Source organism: Portunus trituberculatus, chromosome 44 (assembly GCF_017591435.1).
Source record: "Portunus trituberculatus isolate SZX2019 chromosome 44, ASM1759143v1, whole genome shotgun sequence".
Taxonomy (NCBI): domain Eukaryota; kingdom Metazoa; phylum Arthropoda; class Malacostraca; order Decapoda; family Portunidae; genus Portunus; species Portunus trituberculatus.
Window position 1 is genome coordinate 14,044,106 of NC_059298.1, and position 13,074 is coordinate 14,057,179.

Below are 13,074 nucleotides of genomic sequence, written 5' to 3' on the forward strand. Positions count from 1 at the left end.
CAGGGCATCGACATGGAGGAACTTGAACTTGGACGAGATCCCAACTTGGTGAAATGCACAGACAACTATGAAGACGAGGTGGACTGCCGAGGCACTCGTAAACTGCTGGCCAAGTTCAAGAAGATGGAGAAGCAGGCAGAGATTCTTGATAAAGGTAGAAGTAATAAGGAGCCACTCCTGAGATCTTGCAAATCAGGGGTTTTCAAGAATCAGAAAGCATTATCTTATTCCTCATTGTTTTTTCTAGAGTGCTCTTGTGCCATTCTTATTGCAGTTCTCTATATGTACTTATGGGGATCAGTTGTGAATTTGGAGTTTTTGCATGTTAGAAATTGATTTGAGCAGCGTGAAGCAAGTGTATCCTGATAAAAATTATTTTATTCTCAGCTGTGAGAGGGTTGTAACTGCAAATTTTTACTACTGTCTTCCCATTTAAACTTTAAGTATAGATACGTCCAACATGTCATTGTTCCAATATTAATTATCTTCATTAAGAATGACACATGTACCAGTAGCTTGTAAGTAGGACTACAGAAGCAATATTAGGGAATTTTGCATTTTAGACATTTTTGTTTTGCCTGAAGGGGAATTGAAGTTCTTATTTTCCCTCACTTTTTTCTGACTTTTGACAATAATATTGCCAATCCAATGCCGGTGTGCAGGTCCTCGTCCCCCAAAGCAGTTTACTCCACCCCCAGAGGGAGAGGAAGATTACGATTCTGACGAAGAATATTCTGACGAGGAGGAGTATTCTGATGAAGAGGAGGAAGATAGCGAGGAAGAAGACAGTGAGGAGGAAGATAGTGAGGAGGAAGATGGGAAGCCAAAGTACAAGGATGAAGTCCTAGAGATGGTAAGGAAGACAGGTTTTGTAATATATTGGTACAGCTGACTACAGCATAACCTTAATGTTTGCTGTTAAAGTAGTGCAGAAGTCTATGCCTCGCTTCTGAATTCTCATCATCTAAAGTTGTCTTGAGATCTTCCCATTTCTTTCCCTAGTTCTAATAAAGTTCACTATGTGCAAGACTTTATGATCTATTTAATGTTCTCCTTAATGTATTGTGACAAGTAGTTCACTTTACAGAAATTCAGATATCAGGACTTGTTACAAAATTCAATGAGTGATGATAGTGTTGGAACTATTTTTTTGTAAGCACATGTGGTAACACATTTGCTTTGTATTTATTGATGTGATTTTGAGTAATACACATGATTTTGTGGTTTGCAGTGTAGGTTGGATTACTTTGAAAATTTAAGTTACTATAACAAATGACATTAATTAAGGTTATGCTGTCTTCTTTTTAAGTTGCATATTTATACATAAGAAATTTTTGAATAGAATTATGTCTCTCTTCACACGTGTATATGACATGTATACATGTTACATATCTTGAGGTTTGAAATTAATGGATGGTGTGGAGACCCTTTATCATTCATTTTTGGAACATAAGTGATTTTTACTACCAAAACCTTTTTACCAAATACATTTTACTCTTGTTAAGGTTTGAAAAAAATAAAAAAAACTACTCAGAACTTTGTGTACATCTGAGATAACTGACATGTTTGTTGTTATTGTTGCCATTGCAGCTGGTAGGTGTGGCAGTGGTATAGGTGAGGTATTCAGTGTACAAACCCAATATTCTGCTTTTGTAACCCTTGTTGCCCCACTCATTTGCCTTATCATGGTGATGGTAAGATTTGGAGCGTGCATGCAACTGGTTCTGCCACTCACTTCATACTAGAGTGAGACTTTTGTTCACATGTTCAGTTGGCAATTGTAATCAAGAGCTTTTCATAAATTAATTTAAAAGTAATCATCAGTTAACACAAATTTGAAACATAGGAGAGCAGGGTTGCTGGTCTTCTGCTCTTTTGACTCTCAGGTCACAATTTTCTGGCTTTGCCTTGCATCTGTCCTCTGCCACAAAAAGGCAGTAAACAAGCCCAGATTTTCTTCTCACCAGGAATTTCAGTCTTGGATTTCTTAGCACATTTAAAAGCTAGGTTTTTTTTTTTTTTTTTTTTTTTTTTTTTTTTTTTTAGGAAACTGAGATCACTAAGTACATGAACAATACTTAATTATCAAAAATTTATGGAACATGCTCTCTTGGGGAGGATGGGGCACTATCACCAACTGATTGTTGGATTTACACTACAGAAATAACATCTCATGGAAGCATGGAAACAACTTTCATTAGTTCGTTTTCAGTTTCTTTTCAAATTTTTCTTGTAGTGAAGACATTTTATTGTGAAAAATTGCTCATAGCTTTCCTGACATAGGGCAAAAATGAGCTTCCACTAACTTAAGTTTCTGCTGAGTTTTTTTTTTTTTTTTTTTTTTTTTTTTATGTATGGCAAAATTAATGTTCTCATGAGCTGCTAGCATAAATTTGAAGGTTTTGCTTGGTATTTAACTTCTTTCAATAATAATTTGCATAGAGATTATAACTTTATTCTTAAGGTAAGATTTAAAAACTGGACTTAAAATCAATTTTTAACTTGGTGTTAATATTTCTTTCTCCATCAGCACTTTTTTTTCTTTTATTCATAGTCATTTTTTATGGTATCTTCATTTGAAACATCTATATTTCTTGTCATTTTCTTGTTTTAAGAAAAATATGCACCAATGTGATCCTTGACTTGTCATGTCAGGTCATTCAAAGCTGTGTAGCTGAGGTTCTTAGTGGGTTAGGTCTTGAGGGTGTGGTTGGAATACCCAAACATAAACACTAATGGCACACAAGTAAGATGAGATTATGCTGTACATCAGAATTTTTCATTATACATTATTCTAATAGCTAAATTACTTGTTCAAAAACAGCATCTCTATGGAAGATTTAATCTTCTGCAAGCTCCAGATAAATATTTATCATTCATGTCAACTAATTCATTCCATTAGTTGCAAAGAATGACCATTTTCAAGCATAAAAGTCACCAATCTAATGGGAGCACAAAACCATTGTAGTCCATTACAGTCAATAGAGGGAGATGCCACACCTCTGTGTTCAGAATATTGGGTACACCAGCACTGCATTTTCTCTTCCATAATGGTTTGTTTGTTTTTTCCAGTGTTTTCTCTGCACCTGTCAAAGCATGTTCTCACCCATGACCATTTATTTTATTCAATATCTTAAGAATATAATCACTTAATCATTATCTGTAAAATACCCAATAATCTTGTATGTACTTATAAAACACTCCAGCCTTTTCCTTAGTTATCTTTTTATCTGATTGTTTCTTAGGTTGTTCTTTTTCTCTCATTGTTGATTTTGTCCTGAGTAATTACTGTTTGTTGCTTGAAATAGTCTGAAGTATTATATGTATTCAAGTTAAAGAATTAGTGGCAGCATATGTCACTGATAGGCATTAGGTGGCCTTAAGTAAACACGCTGAAGACTTAGTTCACCACAGAGTCTTTTTTGTTGCAATGTTTGTCTGTGTTCATTTTCCAAATATTAGTTTTAATCCCTCAAAAGGGAATGCTAACAACTTGTCTATGCTTGTTATTTTTGATACTTCAGAATATTTCAAAAAATAGTATTTGATCAATATCAGGAAATTCAACATAGTGTTTATAACATTGCTAATGTTTGTTTTTCTTACCGCCTCTCTCCCTTGGCTGTTGTTGCTTGATTGCTTGATTCTGCTTACCTTTTGCTTATCATTTTCTTTTCCTTTCTTTTTTTCATTTATTCTATTTTTTTTTTTTTTCTTCAATTTCAACTACTATCTACCTCTTGCTTATGTATTTTTGCTTATTTGCTTTTTGTTACTTGTCAATTTGTGTTTCTCTCCAACTTTTTTCCAATACTTTCTAATTGTCATGCTATTCACAATCTGCCTCTTAATTCAAAACATATCTCAACTTGTGCCTTTCTTTCAATACTGTCATATTAATCTTATGCATGAATTATGTACATATGGCTGGCAATATCATTGATGTTAAAATATACAACAATATGAAATTATATATGGTAAAATTTGCATAATATCTATACGGTAAAATTTGCATAATATCTACTGCACTGCCTTTGATGCACGCACATACTGTGCTGGTGCTGCTGTGCTGCCATGCTGCCATGCTTCCTTGCCGCTACACAGGTTAAATCCTCACAGAGTGCCAAAAAGGCAGCTTCCCTGCGTGCCAAATTTGAGAAGTGGGAGTCAGAGGTGGAGCGTAACAATGAATACAACCAGAGCATCGAGAGGTACGAGGATGAAGACGAGTGCATGCCCTCTATCGACACGGCCCGGAACCTCCGTGCCATGTTTGAGAACAAGGCTCAGGAGTCGACCCAGCCGGTCGGTCAACGTCCCAAGGTCAAGGTCAACAGATTTGTGGTAAGTATTTGAGATGCTTTATTTGTGTTCTAATGACCTGTCAATGTTGGTCAGCACTTGACAAGCAAATGAATAGGAAATTAGTTTTATGCATACTTGGCATACTATGTAATATCTGATTGCAAGACTAAGATTTATGCATGAATGCCAGGAATATATACTTGGAATGTGAAGATAGGACTGTGTATGGTTATATACCTGTGATATTAATGTGTCACATAAGATGACAAAATATCCTTCAGGTGATCAATAAGTGTAGTACATACAAGAGTGTTATTGATGTTTCTCTTTACATGACAATGCATGGTAGCCTGTAATGTAACATAGATAAGATTTTAATTTTGTATTGACTTAATGAACTTGTCAAAGTTTCTTCTAGTAAAATATAGACATATCATTCATTCCTATGTGAGCTTGACAATTATGGGGGTTGCTAATTAACATACATTGTGTGAAAAAACTTGCATGTAAATATGATGGATGGTTGTTTTTCATATTTTGGCATGTATATTACTTTTATGCAACCTGAAAAAAATGTGTAAGGGCGGCTAAAGTGTGAAAAGTGAAGGAAACTACTCAAGATTGAAAATACATTTCAGATACCTGTATAGTTATCTTGTATAGATACCTGTATAACTTATGGGATGATTTTTCATGGGGAATGTGAGAGAGAGAGAGAGAGAGAGAGAGAGAGAGAGAGAGATTTTCCCAGATCCATTTCTTCCTGCATGGTGTTTGTATTTTGTTTTCCTTGTTTGTGCTTAACTAATAACTTAATGCAAATGAAACTTAAAAAGATATATATACTTAATGTAAATATTAATAATATGATATTGTATATATATATATATATATATATATATATATATATATATATATATATATATATATATATATATATATATATATATATATATATATATATATATATATATATATATATATATATATGAATTGAATCATCAAATGAAAGTAAGTAATTACGAGCATTGATTACACATTCTTTGAGCGTTCATCTGCTGTCCACTTGGTGCCGTGACTTCACACAGGAAGGAAAGCTCCCTCAATGTTCTGTCTTGTGTCTTGCTCAACTGCAGTTCAGCTCTGTACCCAACTGAGTGTGCTGAGGATAGTGTGAAGGCAGAGAGAGATTTAACTCATTGGTCCCACAACACACTTTCACCTGCTGAAGTCCATACATTGTCTTCTCAGTAACTATGACTTGTGTTAGCCACTGCAAGGATGATTTGTCACCTCCCCGGAAAGATTTAATAATGAACTGCCATATTGTCAGAAAGATTAGCTACCCAAGATTTGGAATGGAAATGTGAAATTATCAGACAATACTATTTGTTTTCAAGACCAAGGAGGATAAGTAGGACAGGCAACAGTATCTGCTAACACTGTAAAGGTGCTGAGTCTTCATAGCCTTGGTGGATACTCTGTGAAATGTGAAATTATCGGACAATACTATTTGTTTTCAAGACCATGGAGGATAAGTAGGACAGGCAACAGTATCTGCTGACACTGTAAGGGTACTGAGTCTTCATAGCCTTGGTGGTTACTCTGTGAATTTTGTCCTCATATCCAGCTCCTTGAATGTGAGTAGACTTTGTGGTACAGCAACTAGTAGTGTTAGTTTCAACTAATTGTTTGTTTTGTTTGGATTACTTGAAGCATGCAGTGTAGTAAACATGAGATGCATTGCAAGTGTATCTCTTTGATGGTTTCCTTAATTGTAATAGAGTATATTTCCAGTATTTTGCAAACACTGAAAGATGAAGGTCTTTAAGTTTCCTTTCATTTACTTTATGTAATTCCTTGCATATGGCTGGCTTGAATCATCTTTCAGAGTTTGTGTCATTTTAGTAACACTGATGTGTAATTGCACGAAGCTAATTCTGTGATTATGATGAACAAGTGACTCATTAAGATGCCCTGCCTCCCTCTTCAGTGAAGACCTGCCTCACCCCAGGCGCCTCAGCCTTCCTCCATCATCACTGCTCAGCCATCTCCTCAAAACTCACTGCTCATCGCACAGTCGTCACGTGTTTCTTGTGTGAAAATGCTTCTTTGTAATGGAGTAAATTAATGTATATTCTCTAAGTTTTATGTAATTATGTACTCCTATGTCAACATTTTCAGTAAAAACCCCATCTTGTTAGACCAATTCTGATTTGATAGAGAGATTTATTGAAATATAAATACAATAATATATTAAAGGACAATTGTAATATCTTTAATTCCAAAGAATTGTGAAGCAGATAAATAGTTGAAGTTCTGAGATTAAATATAAGAGCATTCTTAGGAGAGAAAAGGAAGCATCTGCTTGAGTGCACATGTATGTATGTATGTATGGACCTCAACTGAGGCAGGTTGATCTAATTTGTTCCACTTTATTGCCACGTTGATTTTCATTATGCAAGTCATTACTCAAGACTTGTATACTTGAAGACAGAAATGGAATATGGGATAGGTAAATATTTGGCAGTGATATGGTGTTGTCTTTTTTTATACGTATAATGCTCTTCCAAATGCTTGTGTTGTCTTGAGTATCTTAGATAATGGTGCTTAGTCCAGCACTTGAGTCATAAAAGGCTGCCTCATGGCTTCCGAGACTTTAGACATCCAAAAAATATGATGGCAAATTTAGCAAATGAGAAGATAGCTTTCATTAGTTGCCAGTGACCAGTGTTGACCTGCAGTGCTTCAGGTCACTCTTTTTATATTTAGTCTTGGATCAGCTGTGCCTTAAGACCAAAGCAGCTAAAGTGCCATGATTATGATTAGAATTAGCATTGTTAGTAAAATGTTTTAATTTTGAATTACTCCATGAAAGAATATAAACTACAGAGTTCTACACTTTACTGCTGTGTGATTATTCACTTAAGAGTACATACTATACCTTTTTAAAAAGATAAAAAGCTTACAAAATGATATGTGCATAGAATTGCTTACATTTGTCATTGCTAGAGCACAACACATGACTTAAAAATTAATATATGATGGTATTTTGAGAACTCAAGCATGGGACTGGTATTATTGGCTTTGAAAAAAATATTGTGATGAAAGAAGTGAATGTTGAGTGGCTGTGAATGTTCCGTGCCATACACTACCCACTCCCATGCTCCCTGGTACATCTGTGCTTGCTTCTACATTGTCTTGTTGTCAGCTTGTCTGCAAATTATCAGATTTTTATTTTGTATTGTTTATTAGTGTCAGACTTGTAAAGAATGGATTTCCTCAGTGTATTCATTGTACTATATCTAGAATGCATGGAATTATCTAGAATAAGTAGCATAAAGATGAAAGTAATTTCTGCACAGTTATCAAAACTTAATATTTTAAATGAAAAAATACCAGAATGTTGCTTCCTTTTGCTTTAAATTCATACATTTTATTTACAAGTTTTGTTGAATATTTAAAAGTTACCTTCCCAGATGCCTCAAAACTATATAGTCTTAAGTAGTTAAGACTGATATTTGAGAATATTCATTGTAGGAGTCAGTCAGTGGAGCATAAGTAACTTGAGTCATATTGCTTAAGTAACTTCTTAGTTGATCGTTAGCTTCACCTTGGAAGTGTATTGAAGTGTACTCAGTGTAATCATGTTGGAAGTGTAACTAACTCCACCTGAAGTACACTGGACCCCTGGTAGCAATCAGGTATTAATTCTTATGAAACTATCATCTTGCAACACTTCATGGAGATAAAATAAGCTTCTATTATTTGCCAAAGTCTGTTTCACAGAAGTTAGGTTTATGGACCACTGAGTCATCACAAATCAACAAATGATGTGGTGGTGCATTGCAACACCACCTGTGTGTGATCTTTTCCCTTCCATAGTTACTTTCATCACTAAAAAATGTTATAGGTTTTATGTTACCATTTGAATTTTTATGTATTTATCAACTTTGTATTTAAATTGGTTAATAAACTACAACATTACATGTGTATAGCTCAACATTGCTATTTTCTTGGGAGAAGAAACTACAGATTATGGTAAGACAAAGAAATGTTTATTTGTTGGTTGTTTTGTGGTTACCTAAAATAATTTGAAGTGTTATAAGAAAAAATTGGTCATATCTAGTTGAAACTAACTCATGATTTGTTGTTCTTTGTAATACTTGTTTCAATTTATTGATTTTTACATGTATTTTTATTTTGTCTATTTTTTTTTTACAGAAGTAATATATTAATCTGAAAATAATGTATATACTTACATATATATAATACATTACTAACTTGATGATTGCCTAACACATCATCATGGTGTGACTGAAGACCACTAATGTGTGACAGGTCACTGACTGCTTGATGGTTCATGCCACTAGGCCCACATTTATATAGTTAAGACACAGATCACTGTTATGACTTGTGGTTTGAAGCATGCAGACTGATTCCTGAACATTTGCTATGTAATAGTTATTTCTATTTATTAATTTTTCTCGTATATCAAGGCATCCTTGTCCTTAGTCTTCTTTTTATTATTCAAGACGGGTTCATAGTTTGATAATGTCTCCTTTGAACTTGCAGTAAGATTTCATTTATCATTTTAAATTGTAATTTGTCATGGAAGGACAATCTTGATTTGAGTTCAGTTGTGGAACTTTTTCCTATGAGCTGTTGGTTGCAAGACAGTGTATATTATTCTGTTCAGCCTTTGTACTTAGATTTATCAGTTCCCTTCACTGATTCCCATGTTAAATCATTTAGTAACTCATTTATTTTAAAAGAAAACAAGTTTGTGAAACTTACTTTATTGATAGTATCCTTACATACATTTAATCATCGCTAATTAGCAAGGTTTGTCAGGCACTAATACAAAGACTGCCATTACAGGGTGGTGGGGGTGACAAGTGCATGCTGTGTGACCACTCAGTCTATGCCATGGAGCGGTTGGAAGTGGCTGGACGGGTGCTCCACAAAAATTGCTTCAAGTGCTGCAAGTGTAGTACAAAATTAAGGTGAGTGAATTTGTGGTTCAGTATTCCTGACTATGCTAGTGTAACCAATAAGTCAGGGAAAGTTAATGAACATACAAATAGAGAAACATTTCAGCAAACTTCTGGGCATTGGTGAAGAAGTCATATAATTCTACTTAATTTTACAGTGATCCAAGTCATTAACTATTTCTTGTTGATTTAAGCCTGCAAAGCCATTTCAATGAGAGAAAGATAGATTGGATACCACTTTTGCCTTAGTCTCAACATTACAAACTTTTCTTTCCAGTATGAACACATTCTCCATAGGTGGTGATGACATGTATTGTACAACCCACTATAAGCAAGCGTTCACCGAAAAGGGCACCTATGATGTCTTTACACCAAATAAAGGCAAGTGGACTCGGAAAATTGAAGCTACCAACTCTGAGTCCTCAAAGAGCCAAGAATGAATGCTCTTTGTTAGAGTAATTAGACATTCAGAGTAACTGGAGACCTCATCTTAATTGTGGATGAAGCAGACTGTTATGCTTTGTAGATTGAGGGGTTTGGCACTAACATGGAGAATGCATGAATGAAAGGATATATTTTTAACATACATATATGTAGTAATTCTACCTGTGCACACATTCATTTACTAGACTTCTAGCAGCATACTGAGTGTGGATTTAAGAAATGCCACTGTTATTTATTCCATCACTTAGTCCTGATATGTGGGAAAACAAGATCTTGATTTTCAGAGCAGTTTTATAAAATTCAAAATAGAAAAGACAGTCAAGCTGTATCTAGTAGACATCACAGTTCATAATCAATAAGGATAGCAAACTGCGATCATTTTAAGCCAAAGTATAACATTATTAAGGAGCATCACATGAATTTGGCAAGAATGCTTCATTTTAACAACAGGACTTGTCAATCATTTTGGTTCAATAGACAAGCCAAGTTCTATTCAACCTTCCACTTGCACCTATGCCTATAAGACAAACTAGTTTCCTCATGACCACATATTAATATATATACAAGTACATGACGAGCAGCTTGCAAGACATGTATTATGCCAACCTCAGGTATTGCAGAGAACAGTCTTCTTTATCACCAGTTAAATGAGGAAACTGGTGTCTAGTCTTAGCTGAACCATTACCCTGAGTTCCATGAAGTGTGCTAACCCTTTATCACAGCATTGTCCACCCCCCATCCCCACTGCTGACAGATCTGAAAATGGCCATCTGAATCCATGTTCAGGCTAGTGAGAGAAGCCCAGTCTCTTGGCACTTGTTTTGCAAGTATTCCAGAGAAAGTTGTCTGTTTGGCTTCGGTAGCCTGATGTAGTGTAAACCTGTGGTGCACTGATACTGTAATGACTTATCACATATCAGGTAGGACTGCAGTTGTATGGTAGTACAGTAGAGGTATATGCCATGTAGAACTTGTTTAGTGAAAAGTGTCATTTGTATAAGAGTAGATGTTGGTAAGCATTGGATCACATGATGTAGACTAGTCATTGCACTCAGATAACAGTGTTTCTTAACCACAGTACAATGTCGCCTGCCAGACCCCAAAGCTGACTGGGAGTATCTTAGATTCACATTTGTAGTAATATTAATGACTTGCCCATCACCATTATTATATAAGTAGAGTTACCACAGCTTATGTGGTCACAAGCTCTTAATTTTTTGATTTCCAATCTAACTTATTTATGCTCAGGATCACCTGTTAAGGCTCCCTGAGGTGGAGGGTTAAGGGGCTGGCGGGAGGCAAGTGACACGCACCACCACTCCCTGCTAGGGGTCGGTCACACCAGGTCCCTGATGGCACAAACACCTTCACTCCTGTGATTCACTCCTCTTGAGTTGTATGTAATTTTTTATTGTATTTTAATTTTTTGTGTGTATTACATTTTATTTGAGTAGAAATTGTGTTGTCAAAGACAACCATATGTTTTACACATGTGGTAATTACTGTACTTTTAGTTTCTAATCTTCATAACAATGATAAATCATCTTAATGTAAGTTGCATGTGGCAAGACAAAACTGCTAAAATATCATAAACTCATGTATCTGGCAAGTTGAAAAGTAGAACTTCATAAAGAATACTTTCAAAATTCACCCACAACATAGTAAGAGATTTTGATATTTTTGCAAGTGTCAAGTTTTATCATAAAATACACATGCAACCTACATTTCTATGGTTACACAGTACAGTATACATATTCACACTAACATACTGCAAATTCTGAATTATCAATGTGAAGATCATCCAGTGAAGAAAACCACTATATTCAGTGACTAGCTCTGGTGCAGTAATTTTTGTTGGTCTCAGGGACACAAATATAACACTTGTTGATTTCTTACTGCTGTTTGCTGAAATCATGCTGCAAAATTCTTCACATTCTCATCAAGATCTATAAATTATTTGCGTAATACCAGGTTATGATTGGGAATACAGTGGCAGTAAGCCTATAGACCATAAATTTCAATAGAAGACTACATAACAGCTTATTCATGAGCAAGAGCATCACCCGGTCAGTGTCACCATGTTCCTTAATTCTCAGATGACAGATTTGTTGCACCAGAGTCCATGCCACCAGAGTATAGGGACTCCTCTGCGTGCATCTTATTTTAGTAACTATATTTAGCCTTGTCTGATGGAGTTTTTTTTAAGACTCATGTAGGGAATGCATTTTACATATCACTCATTAGATTTTTCCATGATTAATTTCATTCCAAAGTGGAAAGCGAATTTTAGTTGAATATTGTTTTGTCTAAGAAATCACACAATATTTATGTATTTATAATGTTGCCATTTCCAAAAAAAATTAATTTATGGATGTGAAAATTTAACAAAATTTTTACATGCATTATTACAAAACAGACCTTTGTGCTTTATGAATAGACCACACCTCCAAGAATATCTATTTGTTCTCACATTAGTGTTATTTATATTGTATATACTTTGCCTCAAGAATGTTCCTTGAGATAATCAGATCTCTCATCTCATTAGTATCACAGTGCTAGGAAATACATCCTTGCTATTTTTTTTTTTTTTTTTTTTCAACTTCACTCTTAAGTTTGCTTGACACAATGTAAATGCTAAATTAAGTTTTGAATAAGAATTACTGAAGAGAAAATCTGTTGACTGACTGACGGAAAGTTCCCTATATGGTGCTTCAATACTGTTATGAAGAGCCAGTGTTCATTGTGCATCTTGTCTCTTCCTCCTCCTCTTAAGCCATTAGCCACATTGCTATGTATGTTACGGTGCTGTTAACTCGGTTTGTGTATTCTCTGATTAATGGTGTCCATAACAAATTCTTATTTACTTAATGCCATTCATATCAACTGGCAATGCAGTTTTATAAGTTGCTTGTCACATGTAGGTAGATTCCTTGTAAATTTTTTTATGTATTAACTTTGGCTGCATTCCAATTTCATTCTTAAATAGCAGAATGCTAGACAAGAGATCATGCTAGGAGTTCAACTTTGTAACTTTTACTTTGTTTATATTTATATTTAAGTCATAAATGTGTCAAAGGAGAACAAAAGTCAGTCAGTCTCAGGTAAAGTTGTGGTGCCAAGGTTTCTGGTGCCTTGCTGTTATGATAGGGAAACCAGACATGTATGTACGTACATCACATTCATTTTATGTAATAAGGAGTTTCATATTTGCTATTAAGTACTATGTATATGATATTGATGCACTATTTACACTTATTAAACAAGATGTAATTAATTTGTTTATTGTGAAAAGCCACTTTTAGAATAAGCCAGTCTCCCTCAAAGTCAACTC

At 34.8% G+C, this 13,074-nt stretch overlaps 1 protein-coding gene across 1 annotated transcript in view; it reads left to right on the forward strand.

The window, feature by feature from the left end:
* Positions 1-13,017, forward strand: part of LOC123518725 (fap1 adhesin-like) — an 87,069-nt gene extending 74,052 nt beyond the window's left edge. Inside the window, exons 27-33 of the mRNA XM_045279726.1 lie at positions 4-154; positions 663-853; positions 1,591-1,593; positions 4,105-4,344; positions 9,187-9,311; positions 9,577-9,680; positions 10,992-13,017. Of these exons, the coding sequence (XP_045135661.1) occupies positions 4-154; positions 663-853; positions 1,591-1,593; positions 4,105-4,344; positions 9,187-9,311; positions 9,577-9,680; positions 10,992-11,014 (837 nt within the window). The 3' untranslated portion in view covers positions 11,015-13,017. The remainder of the gene's footprint in view (positions 1-3; positions 155-662; positions 854-1,590; positions 1,594-4,104; positions 4,345-9,186; positions 9,312-9,576; positions 9,681-10,991) is intronic.
* Positions 13,018-13,074: the final 57 nt, after the last annotated feature.